We start from the raw sequence: 18984 nt of genomic DNA, 5'->3' as shown, positions 1-18984 counted from the left end.
TGAAGTTGTGAATTCTAGAGAGCAATTTAGAATCATATCCAAGGGGCTATCAAAGTGTGTATATCTTTTGATCCAGCAGTATCTCTACTAGGTCTGTGTCCCCCCCCAAAATCATAAAAAATAGAAAAGAATCACATGTGCAAAAATGTTTGTAGTGGCAAAGAACTAGAAACTGAGTGGATACCCAACAGTTTGGGAATGACTGAATAAGTTATGGTATATGAATGTAATGAAATATTATTGTTCTATAAGAAATGACAAGCAAGATCCTGGAAAGGCTTGCATGAATTAAATGCTAAGTAAAGTGAGCAGACTCAAGAGAACATTGTACATAGCAATAACATTATATGAGGATCAACAGTGTTGGATTTGGCTCTTTTCAAAAATGAAATAACTCAAGGCAATTCCAATAGATTTGTGATGGAAAGAACCATCTAGAGAGAAAACTGTGAAGATTGTCCATGATTCAAAGCATAGTATTTTCACCTTTTTGTTATTTGGTTTTTTGGGGTTTTTTTTCTCATGTTTTTTCTTCTCTTTCACCTTTTGATCTGATTTTTCTTGTGCAGCATAATGAATACGGAAATATGTTTAGAGGAATTATGCATGTTTAATCTATATTGGATTGTTTGCTGTCTAAGGAAGGGGGGTAGGAAAGAGGGAGGGAGAAAAATTTGGAACACAAGGTTTTGCAAAGGTGAAAGTTGAAAACTATCTTTGAATGTATTTGGAAACATAAAAAGCTATTTTAAAAAAAGAAACCAAAAATGTATATGCTATCAAAGAGGAATTAGACATACTCTGTGTGATTACAGGGAACGGAGCTAGGGAATAGATGTGACAGAGAAGCAAGTTTCAGAGCATTGCAAGAACTTAACAAATAGACTCATCCAAAAATAAAATCATCAGATAGAGCACTACCCATAATAAAGTGTTTAAAATAAAGCTTGACTAAAGGTCACTTGTCAAGTGACAGAAGAAATCCTAGCTTCAGGTATGGAGTTGAACTGCATGACGTACTAAGTCTCTTCTAACTCTATAGGTTTTTGTATGTGAAAGAATACAGCTCAGGGGATGTCAGAAAGGGTGGGAAAATAGATAATAAGTGAGACAATGAAAACTACTGGGTGCCAAAGCAGGTGAGGAGTGAAAAAGGTGAGTCATCACCCAAGGAACCACTGGGGGCTAATTGTTTAACTCTTCTGTAGACAAAGTTGTGGTAGTGACAAAAAGCTTTTTGAAATTTGGCTTCCTTGGGAGATGACTATGAACTACTACATAGTGTTCCCAATCCCTCTATTTTTGTCCATCTGCATTTTTTATTTCCTTCACAGGCTAATTGTACACTATTTCAAAGTCCGATTCTTTTTGTATAGCAAAGTAACTGGACATGTGTGTGTGTGTGTGTGTGTGTGTATACATATAGTATTTAGCATATACTTTAACATATTTAACATGTATTAGTTAACCTGCCATTAGGGGGAAGGGTGGGGAGGGGGAAGGAGGGGAAAAGTTGGAACAAAAGGTTTTGCATTTGTCAATGTCGAAAAATTACCCATGCATATATCTTATAAACAAAAAGCTATAATAATAAAAAATGAAAAAATGAAAAAAAAGAAAAGAAAAGAAAGTTGGCTTCTTTAATTCACTAATGTAATGTGTCTTTCTTGAATACAGTACATTTCAGGATTTGGAAATGAGTTTGCCTCGGAGGATCCACGCTGCCCAGGAGCCCTGCCAGAGGGCCAGGTATGGAATATTCTGTCTAGCTCATATTATTTCTGCTGAAGAGGGGAGGTTTAATTTTCATATGGCCAAATTCTTATATGGATTTCAGCTAGTCACTAAAACAATTGGGACCCATGTAGGATTTTCTAGACAGAATTTAAGTTCCTCAAAGGCAGAGACTTTTTCAATTTTGTCTTTGCATCTCCAGTGTCTGGAATAGATTAATAATGACTATCAATGCATTGGTTGACAAGGTTTCATCATGTAGGCCATTGGCTATAAAATGGCTAAGTGCGAGTTGTTAAGACCCAATTACTACATAATTCCATGTACTAGGCTCAATGTGTATGGTGTGAGCTAATTACAGGATTTCTGTGTGTGTGTGTGTGTGTGTGTGTGTGTGTGTGTGTGTGTGTGTGTATGCATATGTGTTGGGATGGAAGAGGACATGTCCCCTAAATTAAGATCTGATTTAATCCAAAACTATACTATCCTCTATGGGTAAGTGACAAATGACCTCCTCAGATCTAAGGGTTCATGGAATCAGTCTTCTACAATTCTTATGCCATAGAAAATTAAACCTGATTCTCCTTGCATTGGATTTTGTCATATTTTAATATGAGTGCTTAATGACTGGAATAATTTTTCTTTTGGAATAGTTTTTTATTACTTATTATCTTTTAAAATTTCAGAATAATCCTCAGATCTGCCCATATAACCTGTATGCTGAACAGCTCTCAGGATCAGCATTCACTTGCCCCCGAAGCACCAATAAAAGAAGGTACAGAAACCTTGTCTACTGCTTCCACTCTGTGGATTAGGAGAAAATTCTAAGTCAGAGTCAACTTCCTTCTCTTATTCTAGGGTGCTATTGAGTCAATAAATCCTTTTCAATTGCTTCCATTTTTAGTCAAAAGATAATAAAATCAAAATGTCTGGAGGACATTTTGTTCAGACCTTACATTTTAGAGATGTGTGAAGTGAGATATATAAAAAGTGTAAGCAATTTTCTCAGCTCAGCAACCCTGGAAGGAAAAAGGGAATAAAGAATAAAGTAAGCTTTGGTTTGAAGAACTCTTAGGTCTAGAACCTTCAGACAGACCCTAAGGCTGAGCTGCAGAGTCTCAAAAGTTACATCTCAAAGTTGCATCCCTAGACTATTTGAGAAAGGCCTCATTATTGCAAGTTTATTTAAAACCTAAACACTGGTATTGGATGTACCAAGTATAGTTAAAAACAACTGCATGGGGTTGAGGGGAGAGGGTCAGTGGGAAACATTATCCCTCCTTCCTTACATACACACACACACTCACATGATTCACCTAGTCACTTTCCAGAGGCTGATATCCTAGTGGAGACATAAAATAACATGCCCATTTCTGTTAAATTTCTCAGGAATCTTTAAGTATACAGTCATGTTCTTCCTAAATGTTAGAGAATCCCATGGATCTGAGTCATCTTGTGAAAGCACCAAAACTATTACAAATTCCACAAGGAGCAGAAGACCACTCTTCCTCCTTAACATTTTCTTCTACACTTTTTTCCTGGCCTGGGAACACCCAAAATGACCATACAGACATTAACTCCCAGAACCTAGGTACCATCCCTTTCAAAAATCTGATTTTTGATCCCTGCAGTCTTCCCAGAGTTCCTGTCCAAGGTCCTGACAATAATATAACTCTTCCAAACCCCTGTCTGCCTTTTCACCAAACCTTGACAAAGTCAAATGACCTACAATCAAAGACATCCCCAGAGTGATCATGCTTTTACTGTCTTGGAGTTAAAAGGGAATTTAAAAGTCAGTGCAAAGTTCAAAGATAACGGGATCTAAAGTTAGAAGATCTGAGTTCAAGTGTCCCCCACCCCAACTCTGTCATTTTTTGTGTAACTTTGGAAAGATCACTTCTAATTTCTGAGCTATAATCTTTAAAATGGAGATAATGATAGTGATTCTATGCCATGGGGTGGATGGCTTTAAAAAGCTTTAAAGTATTGTATATGTGAGCTATTATTAAGGTCAGTTTCTCACCTGTTACAAGAACCTGTCAATCCTAAATGTTATCTGGCTTCTTTTTGAAATTTTCCAGTGACGGGTAACATTATCTAGAAGGAAGTCCCTTCAACTTTCAGAATGTTCTAATGCTTAGAAATGTCTTTCTTTATATTGCTCTCAAACTGATTTCTCTGCAAATCTTTGATTCCAATAGCAGCTCCCAGAGTCATGTGAAGTTACTCTGTGGGAGAAGACATACATAAGTCCAAAGTTTCAGCCAATGAAAGGCCATTCCTAGCTTTCTCAGAGCTGGGAGCCATCCCAAGTGGCTTTCTCCATTATTAAAACAAGTTCTGAGAACCTGGTAAATGTGAAAAATATTCTCCAGCATTTGAAATCAGAATAGTCTAGAAACTTTCAAGGTGGTAAGGAAGATGTCAGAGGCAGCTAGTGGTATAGTAGATAGAAACTTGGAACTGGAATAAGTAATACTTGATTTCAAATCTAGCTTTACACACTTAACTAGTCATGTGATACATAGCAAATCACTTAACTTCTTATCTATCACAACTTGCTCATCTATAAAAAGGGGGTAACCCCTCCAGGGTTGTTTTGAGGATCAAATGAGATACTATTTGTAAATTGTTTTGCAAACCTTACAGCAGTATTTAAATGTTAGATGTTATTATTACTTCAGTGATTATGAAAAATAGCAAGAAAAGTTCCCATTCTCTTTTTTTTTTTTTTATTTGTTCCTGTTGATATAAACCTCCTCAGCTACCTCTCTGGTCATTTCCATATGATAGAAGAAAATGAATGATCCATTGCTTTGGGACCCTTGGCAAAAGCTGAGTTCCTAGGTTGCTAAGAGCATGGTGGATTGCCCATGTGGTCACTACTGCTTTTGGTGCTAAGCAGCAGAGACAGAGCTGCTAGCAGGATAGATTTACTAATGAGTATTGTGTGGTTGAGTGTTACTCTCCCAATTGAGAACAGGTGCTATATGGACTAACAGATGTTTTCCACTCATTGCTGATTGTCATCCATAAAGATGCTTTAACTTTCTCGAGTTATATAGTATGCTAGCTCTGCGTCTGGACTGTGTTTCCTATGCAATTCTTTATCAAGACTATTGGATAATTCATTTACTGCAGTTGTGTATGACACTTCCCATTTTCTCTCTGAGTATGTGTGCTTTAAGGATCAGAGTCATATTATAAGGTATTATAGGTCTGTTGCTATATGTACATGTCTAAGATGGATAATATTGGAATAATAATGAGATAATCATATGTTTAGCATCATTGGCAGGTCAGTGGTCTTTGAGGCTTGTTTGTTTTGACCATTTTTGAGGTAGTGATTGGATACTTCACCTAATTTAGTAAATTAAAGGAAGTGAGGAGAACCATTAGCCTCTCCTGGATAACATGGTTTGTGGACATGCAGACACAATGCTAGTGAGGCTGCATTTGCAGGTGGGAAAATTTATATCAATCAATTTTCAGTTTGTGAGGAGCTGGAAGCAAGAGATCATGAGATTCTTCCCTTGCCCACTAAGTTCTAAGATGAATCGTCTTTTCCTAATGTAAATTCCTTAAAAGCAGCAAATCTTTGCTTTTTAATTTTTATCCTGAACATGTAGAACAATGCTTGGCATTTAACTTGACCATGTGAAAAGAAGAGGAAGGGAGTGGTTAGAGACTAAGGCAGTAGGTAGAAGAGGTTAGAAATATGGAACTGATAAGATCCAAAGAGTTGAAAAATGTAAATTCCTTGAAAGCAGTAAGATCCTTGCTTTTGAATTTTTATCCTGAGCATTTGACTTGATCATGTGAAAAGAAGAAGGGGTGATTAGAAACTGAGGCAATAGGAAGAAGAGGGAAGTGACAGGATATAGAGTTGAAAAAGTAAACATAGAGTTAAAACAGACAGCCAAAGGAGTTTGAGCTGTCTGAGTTTGAGCTGAGTTTGAGCCACATCCATTCACATCCTATCCATATTCTAGAGTTTCTCTCCTTTCTCTCTGTCTTTCTCTGTATTTCTGTCTCTCTCTGTCTCTGATTCTGTCTCTGTGTCTCTTTGTCTCTGTCTGTCTTTGTCTCTTTGTATTTTGTTTTTTATCTCTCTCTTCTCCCCTTCTTTCCTTCTTTTCTCTCTTCCTTTCCCACTTCTCTTCCCCTTCTCTCTTTTTTCTTTCTATTCTTCTCTCTCTCCCTCTCTCTCTTTCTCTCTCTCTCTCTCTCTTTCTCTTCCTACTTCTCCTTTCCTTCCTCTCTCTCTTCCATCCTTCTCCCTCCCTCCCTTTTCTTCTTGCCCTACTTGCACTAGCAACATCAGACCTCACTGAAATGGAAGTCTATTAGAGTGCTTTTACACAAATTAGAAAAATGTAATGTGAATTCAATTGAATTGAGGTACAGCATGAGGTAGAGCAATGAGACATTGGATTTGGATTTGAGTGGACTTACAGTCAAATTCTACCTCTTTTGCTTGTTTATTTCTTATTTGATTCTGGGCAAATCACTTAATCTGTCTCAGTTTTCTCATGTTCAGAATGGAAGGGCTGGATTCAATGGCCCCTAATGTTACTTCTAGCTCAAATTCTAGGACCCATTGATGATGAAATTTATTTTAACCCACCCTCCTTGTTAGTCCAAATGAACTTTAAATGTGGTTGATGCCCACCTGTGAACATTATTTGCATAATCCACAAAGCAAAAACTGTATCTGAACAGGGCATAAAAAGGAGAAACTTGGGACTCTGAAGATAAGTTAAACTTATTTTACAAGTTTGTTCAAAGCCATCCTTGTCTAGTAATTGTATATGATGTCAGTCAACATCAAGATGAAGCCATTTGTCAAATGTGCAGAGATCAGATGAATCAGTCTAAACCAGGTACTCTTAAGATTGTCTTGAATAGGAACCTTACTACTGAGCCTTAAGCTATTTCCACTGAAATCCCTTTATCCCCAGCTTGTAGGTTTTTATAAACATGTTCTTTGATCACACACACACACCACTCTTGGTGCCTCCATCTTTTCCCACCTTTCCTCCCCAAGTGCCCTCAATCTGTGATCCACTGTCAAATCCATGAGTCAAATTTAATATGGCTAAGGGCAAAGTCCTCCCCACTCAGCAGAGTTAGCATAGTAGTAGAGCAGAGATTGCCACTCATCTCAAGGCCACTCATCCTTCCCATTCTCTGACATACAATCTGATTCTTTTAGCAACAACAGTTACAAAATTTAAGTTACAATCTGACTCGTGTACTCTTGTAAGTCTGGCATACTTCCATCCCTTGCAAATCCAGTAGCTGACATGAAATAAGAAATGAATATGCCAGAAATAGCCACAGGTCATCTGGCTATTTTCACGCCTCCTATTTCTCAAAAGTGCATTAACCTTTTCACTCTTCCCAAATAAGCAGCTTTTTAGAATGTCAGTGTTCTAGCAGAATAATTTATTGAATAAGTAGGTCACAAGCAGTATCCTAGGCTTGCCAGATGAACCTGAAGCACAGAATCATGATAATCCTAGCTAATACTTCTTTTTAGCATTTTAAGGCTTGCAAAACACTTTTCATTCATTATCTCATTTGGTTCTCTAGCTCCATAAGAGAGGAACTATTATTATCTCCATTTTACAGATGAGGAAACTGAGACTGAAAAAAAGTTAAAGTGACCTTGGACAGATGATAAGTATTCAATATGCAATTTGAATTTAGATTTTCTTGACTTCAAATCCACTCTGCCAAAGCTACTTCATAATCAAAGAATCTCTGAGCAGGAGAGACCTCAAAGTTTATCTAGTCCAATTCCTCTTTTTTTTTTGTTGTTGTTGTTGTTGTTGTTGTTGTTGTTTCATTTTTTTTTTTACAAAAAATTTATGCATAGGTAATTTTTCAGCATTGACAATTGCAAAATCTTTTGTTCCAACTTTTCCCTTCCTTCCCCCCCACCCCTTCCCCCAGATAGCAGGTTAACCAATACATGTTAAATATATTAAAGTTAAGTTAAATACAATATATATATATACACACATGTCCATACAATTATTTTGCTGTGCAAAAAGAATCGGGCTTTGAAACAGTGTACAATTAACCTGTGAAGGAAATAAAAAATGCAGGTGGCCAAAAATAGAGGGATTGGGAATTCTAGGTAGTGGTTCATAGTCAAGTTCCAGAGTTCTTTCGCTGAGTGTAGCTAGTTCAGTTCATTACTGTTCTATTGGAACTGCTAATCCCTCTTTTTTAAAGACAGAGAAACTGAAGTTGAAAGAGGTAAAGTGATTTTCCCATAGTGAAACTATAAGGGCTAAATCACTTTAATATTTGAGGTTAATAAAAATTGTGTCTTACATATAGATTAATAATAAGTAAATAATACTAATTTGAAGTAAAATGTCACTGAGATTTTGGGGCATAATTTCTAGCCACTAAAAGTTTGCAAAGCACTTTGTATAAGTTATCTCATTTGAACCTCATCATGTCATCCTGAAATCAATGCCTATTGGCATCCCCAATTAATAGATGAAGGAACTTAGACAAGTTAAATGGACTTGGTCATGGTCACAGAGCTAGCAAATATTAGAAATATTATTTCAAACCAGGGTTTTCTGAATCCAGATGTATATTGATCTCCATTATGCCATGATTGCTCTGTATGGGTTTATTTGTCAGATAGCAAATACCTAGAGTACTTTGGCCTTAATATTAATACCATTGCTATCACCGTCTCACTTTTATCACTTATTTATTAGGCAGCTAGGTTACCCATGAATAGGGCACTGGACTTGGAATTTAAAAGATTTAAATTTAAATCTTGCCTCAGATTCTTACTTTGTGACCAACTAGTTTAATTGCTGCTTGCCTACATTTTCTCATCCGTAAAATAGAAATAATAATAATAATAGTACCTATCTTCTTTTTCTCTTCTTCTTTCTCTTGCTCCTTCTCCTCTTCCTCTTCTCTTTCTTTTCCTTTTCCTGCTTCTCCTTATTTTTCTCCTTCTCCTCCTCCTTCTTCCAAATACCCCTTTACATTTTGTATACAGCTACTACTACTGCTATTACCACTTCACCTTTTTTTAAAATAACACTTTATAATTTACCAAGCACTGTCTTCACGATAGTCCTATGAGATTGGTAGTGCCATTAGACTATTCCCAGTTTATAGATGAAGAAATTGAGATTCGGATACTTTGAATTGAAGTTAAAATTCAAATTCAGCTCTTTATATTCCATTTCCAAAACTCTTTGCAATTCTGTAACATTTGGTCAATGTAACTATAATATGAAAAACTCATGTGAACTGAAGCAACAACAGAACAATTATTATCAATGCTATTATTAATAAAAACGGCAGCAAATGAGATGTCCTCGTTGTTGTGAATTATGCCAACAGACATAATAGTGTTGGCAAGTGTGTTCCACAACAATTAACTTCAAAATGTGATAAACAAATGGATTAATATTTATAATCATTATAGAGATGAACAAAAAAAAGATGTTGGAGAGTAGCCACCATAAGAAATATGGGATTCAACATAATGAGAACCAATAATTTCTAGCCAACAGAGTAGATGTGTTTTTGTTAACCTAATAAAAGAGCAGAAACTATTAAGATAAAGAACCTCAACTACCCTTATGGAATGAATCATTCTTGATAGCTGAGTTTTCTGGATAGATGAATATAAACCTCAACCAAAGTCAAGAAGCATTTATTAAATACCTACTATGTACCAAGCACTATATGCTAAAAAGTAAGGATAAGGAGAAAATAAGCAAAAACAAATAACCCCAATCCCTGCTCTTAAAGAGATCACAATTTAATGAGGGAGACAACATATAAACAATTATGTATAAATGATACCCAAGAAATAAGTTGTGGATAATATTATAACATTGAAGCCATAGCATTTAAATTCCAACAATTTTAGGGGAAATTTCTTGAAAATTATGCTCTTTTCTGGTTTCTTAAACAAAGAGTTATAGATATTTACCCAACCTTTTCTTGATATTAGGACCTAGTATGATACTTCTTCTTTAGTCTGTATTCATTAGAACATTTCTGCAGTATTATGCCCTCTCCTTTTAATATCCTGGGATATTAACAAGCTGGAGCTCCTGAACTGGATGGTAATATTATACTGGACTGGAAATACATGAACTGGAAATGTTATATATTTTAATAATATTTTATTTTTCCCAGTTACATATAAAAACAAATTTTAACATTAATTTTTTTTTAATTTGAGTTCCACATTCTCTCTCTCTCTCTCTTCTCCCCTAATAAAGTAAGCATTTGATGCAGGTTATACAGAATCATGTTATATTAGAAAGAGTATGAAGCAATATTTCAGCTTGTGAATATTTCAGAAAACGGAGATGGGAAACATAATTGTCTGCAAACCTCTGAACCTCTGACACGTGGACAACAAATTAGAGTTCTCTCTAGCCTCAATTGAGACCAGTGGATGAAAGAGGGAGATTTCAATTTAGCACAAGAAATAACTTTATAATGATTAAAATTGTCTGGAAAAAAAAAAAAAAAAAGAATGTGTATCCCTAATGGGATAAGCATTTCCTCTCACTAGAAAGGCTCAAAAAACAGTGTCAAAGTGTAGTGGAGTTTTAGGCATTTGGCAAGAGGGCTAAAGTGACAGATAAGGTTCTTTTTGGTCATGGATTTTATCAGTGCAAAAATCAGTTGTTATACTATGCTGTTCATTGAGGGATATAAAACTAATTTGCCCTCTTTGGATATCTTACCTCCCCAAGTCTCATGATAGAAGTGCTTATTTTAATCTCAACTGCATTCATCCCCTTAATAAATCTTAGCCTTCTAAGATTGTAGAGTCCACACCATTGATTTCATAGCAGGCAATAGAATTTCAAGTTGTACATTTGCCTGAAAGGCCAGATCACACTGCTAAGTTTCATCACAAAGTTATTCCCAACCTGCTGTGCTTTTTGAGTCCTTGTGTTTAGTTTTTCTGTTTCACACATACACACACACATACACACATTTTTGTTAGGTTATTAACTATCCACTTCTTGCTAGCAATGTGCTTGCTTGTAGGATCCTTTCTTGCTCTTATTTGCTAGCTCTAATCTTCTGTGATTTATAAACTAGATAACTAAGTTTGTCGGAATTCTGTATTAAAAAATAGGCTCTGAGTGAGGGTTTTGAAATATTTTCCTACAAAAGCCAACTGCATGACCTTCAGCATATAGATTGTGATAGTGATTATGGACTTTTAGAAGCTTTTTTGTTTCTTCGTGGTTCTTGGTTGTTTCTTTTGGGTGAAGATACAAGCTAGTTGAGGTATTATTGTAATAATATCAATATTGCTACTGTATTGAAAATCTACCCACATATAATTCCTGATCTGGATAATTTTCATGTGAATAAAAACCATAGCTAACATTTATATAAGCTTTCCATGTGCCAGGCACTGTGCTAATTGCTTTAAAATTATTGTCTCATTCGATCCTAACAACAGCTCTGAGGGAGAAATGTTATTATGATCCTCATTTTACAGATGAAGAAAACAAAGTTAAGTGACTGATTCCAGATCCCAGATCCTATAGCTAGCAAATGTCTGAGGCCAGATTTGAAATCACACAGCACACTGGCAATAGCTAGTGCCACCTATTTCAGGTCTGAAGGTTTATGTCCAGTGTCCCAGTCTGTGATGGGGAGAGAAGGAAGAGTATGGATTTTCTAGTTGAAGTTTTCCCAGGAAAACGGAGGGCCTAGAACTATGCCATGTGCCTACCAGCCCACAAAATACAACAAATTGAAATAACTAAAATGATTACTCTATTACTGGTACCCCCATTAACAAACAATTACAGCCTGAAACTTGAATGTCACTTCTCCTCTAATTTTGACCCAACTGTTACTTTAAACATGGACTTTCACATGATCTGGCCTTCTTAATTCCATGATTCATATACAGGTTCTTGTTATTGGTAGGTTCATATTGTGATTCTGACTTCACCTAAGCAGGAACAAAGGCATTATTCCATGAAACAGAATTAAATCTTTGTCAAGCCGTCCAGCTTTATAAATTGACTCAACTACTGTGTAAACCCAACCATGTCTCCCTTGTCTACTAAACAAAACTCCAATGAGGAACAATGGACACCAAATCTAATACAGGAAATATTTTTAAAGCATGAACTTAAGAAACCTCAGTGACTCACCCTTAGCAGAAAATATATACACCTTTGTTTAGCATTTAAAGTTTTTAAAACTTGACTTCAGCCTACCTTTCCAGGCTTACTACATTTTATTTACCTTCATGGTAAATAGGTGGTACAGTGGATAAAGTGCTGGGCAGTGAGGAGGATCTGAATTCAAATCTAATCTTAGACTCTCAGTTGTTTGACCTTAGTCAAGCCACTTAACTTCTGAATGTCTTAATTTCCTCAACTGTAAATTGGAAATTATAATAGCATCTATCTCCCTGAATTGATGTAAGAATTGAGATAATATTTGTAAAGTGTTTAGCACAGGGCCCATAGGAGATACTTAATAAATGTTTATTTCTTTTCTTCTTTCTATTCTTTGTATTCCAGGTAAATTGACAAAGTTGTTCCCTTTATCTAACATCCCATCTCTTGCCTCTAGGTATTGGCTTATAATGCTTTTGCTCTTCCTCTTGATCTGTCTCTTGGAAGCCTTGACTCCCTTTCAAGGCTCAGCTTAGGTGACATCACTTATCTGAAATATTCCTGACTTCCTGCATTTATGTATCTCTGTGTGTGTTGTATATGTTCCTAGAGACCTCTTCGCCAAGAATGTTTGCTTTTATCTTTGTGTTCCTAGCCTTTCCCATGGTGCTTTGCCTATGTTGTTATTCTATCATTTCAATCATGTCTGACTCTTCATGACCCCCATTTGGGGTTTTCTTGATAAAGATACTAAAATGGTTTGACATTTCTTTCTCCAGCCTATTTCACAAATAAAGAAACTGAGGCAGTTGATGAAGAAATTAATGAGGCAAAGAGGATTAAGTGATGCTTGGGGTCATATAGTTAGAATGTGTCTGCTGCCAGATTTGAATTCCTGACTCCAGGGCCCTCACTGTACCACCTAGCTGCACATAACTGGTCTTGAATAAGAATAATGAATAACTGAATGGTTTCTGCTCTTCTCCTAGCCACTTCCTAACATAGGAAAGGCTCATTATGGATCCTGCTCAGTCACAACCCTTAAATGTTCCCCTTAAATATAGATCCCTATCATGGGGAGAAGTAGAAGAGAATGGTACATGTGAAGCCAAAGTTGAAAAATGCAATCTCTATTATGGTCTCATTTATGACAACTTGGCTCTACCTAAACCCATTTATTTGGTCTTAACAACCATCAAAATAACAGGAGAATTAGACTCAATATTTTGTTGCTCACATCACTCAGCAGTAATTACCAGTAGCCCAAACCACAGTCTCTTCCAGAAAACTGGAAAGGAGCTGTCAGAGCTTCATTAAGGAGCTGGCATTCTTCCCTGAAACAGAATTAAATCTCAGTTGAGCAGCCCAGTGAGCTTTATGAACTGACTCAACTACTGCGTAAACCCAACCATGTCTCCCTTGTCTTTTACACAAAACTCCATTGGGGAACATTGGGCACCAAAGCTATGGGAATAGATATGGGAAAAAAACTCTATTGGGAACATTCATAGACACAGATGGAGTAGCATGAGGGAACCAGGAAAGCCACTGCCCTATATCTCTCTACCAACAACTTAGAATTCCAACTATGAAGGATGCTAAAGGGCAGCTAGGTGACCAGTGGACAGAGCTTCAGGTCTGGAGTCAGGAAGATCTGAGTTCAAATCTGGAATCAGACATTTCTTAACTGTGGGGCCCTGGCCAAGTCATTTAACTCTGTCTCAGTTTCCTCATCTGTAAGATGAACTGAAGAAGAAAATGACAAACCATTTCAGTATCTTTGCAAAGGAAAGCCTCCCAAAAAGGAGGCACAAAGAGTCAGAAATGACTAAACAACATTGCATCATCATTGCATTATCTCTCCAAAGTCTTCGTTCCTATCTGAGCTTTATTCCTGATTCTTCAGACATTTCCCACCATTCCACAGTGCCTTCCTTATGCTGCATGTTCTTTATATGCTCAAAACTTGCTCTCATAAGAAATATATTCTGTTTCTTTGGTCCCTTCCTCTAATTGCTTGGTCTTTCCTAGAATCTTCATTTTAAAGAAAATATTCAGGACAGCCATATCTTAATACCTTTTTAGGCTTCACTCCTGATTTCTGCATTTTCTCTGCAATGCCCTCTTTCTATTACCTTCTTTCCTTGCACCAACTTGCTTTTCTATTTTCTGTTATATATTATCTTCCTCCTTGAGTGCAATAAACATTAACTAAACATCTTTTATATTATAAACATTTATTAAGCACCTAATAGCAAGCAGGGAAGCTGGGTGGCACAGTGGATAAAGTGCCTGGCCTGGAATCATAAAGACTCATCTTCCTAAGTTCAAATTGGCCTCAGTTGTCACTAAAATGACAAACCACTTTATTGTCTTTGCAAAAAAAATCCCAAGTGAAGTCATGAAGAGTCAGACACAACTGGAACAGAACTGAACAACAATATATAATAAACAGTTTATTAAACATCTACTATGTAATAAACATTTATTTAGCATCTAGCACCCAGGTCCAGTCCTTAGGCTAAGCATTTCCTTATATTTTGTGGAATAAAAGAAGTTAGCTCATGTTATTCTGTAAGAAGTTTTTCTCGTGACTTCCTTAGTTTTAGTACCTTCCCTTTCAGGTTATCACCAATTTATCCTGTGTATATCTTGGTTATATGTAGTTGTTTGCATGTTGTCTCCCTCATTAGAATCAATCAATGAATAAAAATTTATTAAGCACTGTGTGCCAGGGATATAAAGAGACAAAAACTAGTTCCTGCCCTCAAGGAGCTTATAGTCTGAATTGGTTTCTGCTTGTATTTATGTTATCAGTACTTAGCAGAGAGCCTGATACAGGCTCTGATACATATATAGTAAATACTTAATAAATAGTTACTGACTTGATTTGATTTGAAGAGACCACAGTCACAATGCATGCACAATGCGTGAAATTAGCCTGTCTGATTAGGTAGTTGATATCCTGAATCTAGAGGGAAAGAAATAGAATATAGGGAAGTGTAAATGAGGGGGATCAGGCCACTGATGAAACAAGGGTGACCAGGCTGTCAGTGGATGACAGGACTAGGAAGAATGCCTTAAAAGAGAAACTGAGAAGTAAGTTTCAATTTTTCCCTCAAGCATATTCTGTTATGGTTTGGCTTTAATAGTATTTTATCTTTCCAAATACATGAAAAGAGAGCCTCTAGCATTTACTTTCACAAAATCTTATGTTTCAATTTTTTCTTCCTCTTCTTCTCCCTCTCCAAGCGAGCAAGCCATCTGATATAGGTTAAACATACACAATTCTTCTAAGCATATTTCTATATTTGTCATGCTGAGGAAAAAAAAAATCAACTCAAAAGGGAAAACACGAGGAAGGGAAAAAAACAAAAAAACAAGTAAACAAACAACAACAAGGTGAAAATACTATTCTTTTATTTACAGTCAGGCTCCATAGTTCTCTCTCTCTGCATGTGGATGGCACTTTCCATCACAAATCTATGGGAATTGCCTTGAATCATCTCATTGTTGAAAAGAACCAAATCCATTATAGTTGATCATCACATAATCTTGTTACTATGTACAATGTTCTCTTGGTTCTGCTTACATCACTCAGCATCAGTTTATGTAAATCCAGGCTTTTCTGAAATCATCTTCAAGCATATTCCAAGGGAAGGCAATCAACTGTTTGTGACTCAAGGTGATTGTATCTTAGCTATAGTTGTTCAGAAATGATCCACAAGTATTATAGAATCTAGGCTGGAAAGGACCTCGATCCCCTAATCTAACTCAATTCCAAGAGAACAGAGGTCCAGACAGGAGACTTGCCCAAACTACCTAGTTCAATAGTGGTTAGCCTGAGACTAAGAGCCCAAAATCTCAGAACCCAAATCCAATCAATCAGCCAGTCAATGACTCAACAGCATTGAATAAGTGGTTACTGTGTACTAGACAATAGTTTCATAGACAAAAAAAAAAAAAAAAAAAAAGCTCCTACCCTCCAAGACCATACATGTCCCACAATATTCTTACTGCCCTACTAGCAAAGATTATAATTTTATTTTCCCTCTATGTGCCCATAAGAAAGTGAGCTATCTGGTGCAGTGGGTAAACTTGAAGTCAGAAGACTGGAGTCTCAATCTGGCCCTAGATATGTGCTAAATATGATGCTACTGCTACTGACAATGATGGTATTATCATTCTTATTGTTATTAGATGTAGTAGCAAGACAACTTCTTTTAACCTAAGTCTTCGTTTCCTTATAGTTTACCTTGTAAAACCTACCTTATTGGGTTGTGGTAAAGGTCAAATAAGGATCATATTCAGAAATCATTTTTTCATTTTTAAAGTGTTTAAAGCACTATGTAAATGTTTGTTGCTATTCTTGTTATTTGCTTTCAAAATATAAGGAGTTCAGTTCCTTATTTTTTGTAATTTTCATTGCAACTTTGAAATGCTGTCACAAAGGATTCTCTTCTCTCCAAATTCCATTTAGAGTTTTAGTTGAAAAGGATCATGATGTCAAAAAAGAATACATAATCTGCGTTTCCAACATGAGTCTGCCAGAGACAGTTTTAAATTAATTTAACATTATTCTAAATTCAAGCATTGTTCTGTTTGGAATGAAATGTCCACATTGTCAAGTCCCCCGTCCCCCAAATCCCCTCAGACATGTCAAAACATTGTAAAGTAACATTTATAGAAACCCTGAATGAGGAAAATATCATAGCATAATAAAGAAGAATTTATCTTAATTCATATAGTAAAATAATAGTCACTTTATCTATACAAACTATGCTTGGAGAAAAATCACTCATACCTCTTTGACCCCTTGCTTCAAAGACTCTTGAAGTAATTAAAGGAACCTCCTTGCGCTAATCAATACCCTAATACCTTTAGAAAAAGGAGTGAAAGGGTGCTGTCTTTAGTTGGATCATAACTCTAATCTATTTTAAGGGAAAGGAAAAGGCAAGGATATTAACTAGTCAAGTCAACAAATATTTATTAAGTATCTACCAAGTGGAGCATTGTGTTGGAATAAGAGAAAGTACTTCTAATTCTAAGTTTGATTATCTCTCTTAATTTACTTTCCAATGCCTTGACTTTTAGTCTTGACCTTTTTACTTAAAAAAGACCCTAAAAGAAAGAGTTCTAAACTAAAACAATATTGATTTCTTAATAATTGAACTAAAATAGGTTTCCCCAATGATATCACAAAATCATAATATTTAGAGCTGAAAGGGACATTAAAAACCAATATGTTCATTTAACAGATGAGGAAACTGAGGCATAAAGAAATGAAAGCATGTTACAATTCTTCATTTCTTATTTGTCATTTCACTGCCTTAATCAGTGTGCCAAATACCCTGCAGCATTTGGGAGGGGTTAGGGAGGGAGAAAGGTAGGAAAAGTCAGTGACTGCCATGGAAATCCACAAGAAGTTTGATTTGTTTGTATACATGTTCACATGTATACTTACCCATCTAGATTATGAACTTTTGGACATGGCTTTGCATCATTAAGTTTCCTAAATCTTTCATTTTCTCTTATCTCCCACAGCTGGCTGTACAGAATTGTACCTTCCGTCAATCACAAGCCTTTTGAATCCATTGACCAAGGTCATCTCACCCATAACTGGGATGAAGTAGAGCCAGACCCTAACCAGGTAAGATATATATAGGGGATAGGCTCTAAATTAATTGATACAGGGAAACTCTCTGCATAGACCACTAAAAGGTTAATTGATTTGCCTAGCATTACACAGCCAGTATCAAAGTCTGGCCTTGAACTCAAAGTCTTCCTGGTTTCAAGGTCATCTGTCTATCTATAATGCAATATCTCTTATCCATTTTTTAAAAATGTTAAATAAGATTAGTACTATCCAGTAAAGTTTCAGTTTTGCTTATTCTTATTTTCCTCTTTCAAACTCAATTTCCCCATTTATAACAAAATATTCTCTCAATCCCACGATGGCTTATTTTTACGAGCTATCTTTAAAATGGCTTTTGGAGATTTTAAATAAAATATGTACTCTACTTATCCTTCTTTATATATCCATTTATCCTTAAAAAAAAAAACCCTAATAGAAAAGATATGTTTTGCTATTTCCTTCTCCAGCTCATTTTACAGATGAAGAATTGAGGCAAATAGGGGTAAGTGATTTGCCCAAGGTCACATAGCAAATAGGTAGGGAGGAATTGAACCCAGGTCCCTGACTTCAGATATAACATTATATTTACTGCAACACCTAGTGCTATGTAAATTCTTATGACATGCTAACATTTCTATAGCACTTTAAGATCTTTTAGTGGATTTTTTTCCCCTTCCATTATAGTATTCCAGTATAGTTTTGTTTGAGGATTTTGCACAGTATAAAATTAAATAAGCATAGATTGCTCTCTCTCTCTCTCTCTCTCTCTCTCTCTCTCTCTCTCTCTCTCTCTCTCTCTCTGTATATAGATAGATAGATAGATAGATAGATAGATATAGATATAGATATAGATCTATATATACATATATATATAGTAAGACTATTTGTAAATTGTAATGGGGAAATTCCTATGGAAAAAAGAGCTGTAGAAGAACTTCTAACAAGGTAAGTATGCATTCCCCAGATCTTTTGAGATTTAATTATGTAAATTTCCTTTTAGCTTATACAGAAATAAAATAAAAATTAAGAAGAAGAAAAAGATTTGCAAAGTACTCTACAGATACTATTTCATTTGATCCTCACAACTCTGGAAAATAGATGTTATTATTTTTCCATTTTACAGATGAGGAAAATAAGAGAAAAATAATGGTTAAGTGACTTGCCCATAGTCACACAGATAGTGTCTGAATCTGAATTTGAATTCAGGTCTTCCTGAATTTAGCTCCAATGTTTATTCACTGTGCTACCCAGCTACCTCTTGTTTTATAGATTAATAAACTGAGACTAGGGGAGGTTAAATGGCTTAGCTAGGGTCATGGAGGTAGTGGATATCTGAGGCTAAATTTAAATTCAGGATTTTGTGCTCCAAGTTGAACATTATCTGTCCATTAGGCTAACCTTGCAGGTTAGAAAGCAGCTCATTTATGCCTTAAGATCTAATGCAACTCC

At 35.9% G+C, this 18984-nt stretch overlaps 1 protein-coding gene across 2 annotated transcripts in view; it reads left to right on the top strand.

Annotated features, from left to right (window-relative positions):
- The window catches only part of HGD (homogentisate 1,2-dioxygenase), a 78894-nt gene that overhangs the window by 18352 nt on the left and 41558 nt on the right, over positions 1 to 18984 (top strand). For both annotated transcript variants that reach the window (XM_074301340.1, XM_074301341.1), the window contains exons 2-4: positions 1678 to 1749; positions 2421 to 2509; positions 17445 to 17550. In XM_074301340.1, the coding sequence (XP_074157441.1) occupies positions 1678 to 1749; positions 2421 to 2509; positions 17445 to 17550 (267 nt within the window). The remainder of the gene's footprint in view (positions 1 to 1677; positions 1750 to 2420; positions 2510 to 17444; positions 17551 to 18984) is intronic.

The sequence above is a fragment of the Sminthopsis crassicaudata genome, chromosome 3 (assembly GCF_048593235.1).
Source record: "Sminthopsis crassicaudata isolate SCR6 chromosome 3, ASM4859323v1, whole genome shotgun sequence".
NCBI lineage: Eukaryota > Metazoa > Chordata > Mammalia > Dasyuromorphia > Dasyuridae > Sminthopsis > Sminthopsis crassicaudata.
Note: the sequence above shows the minus strand (reverse complement) of the source record. Positions and strands in the feature narration are given on the sequence as shown.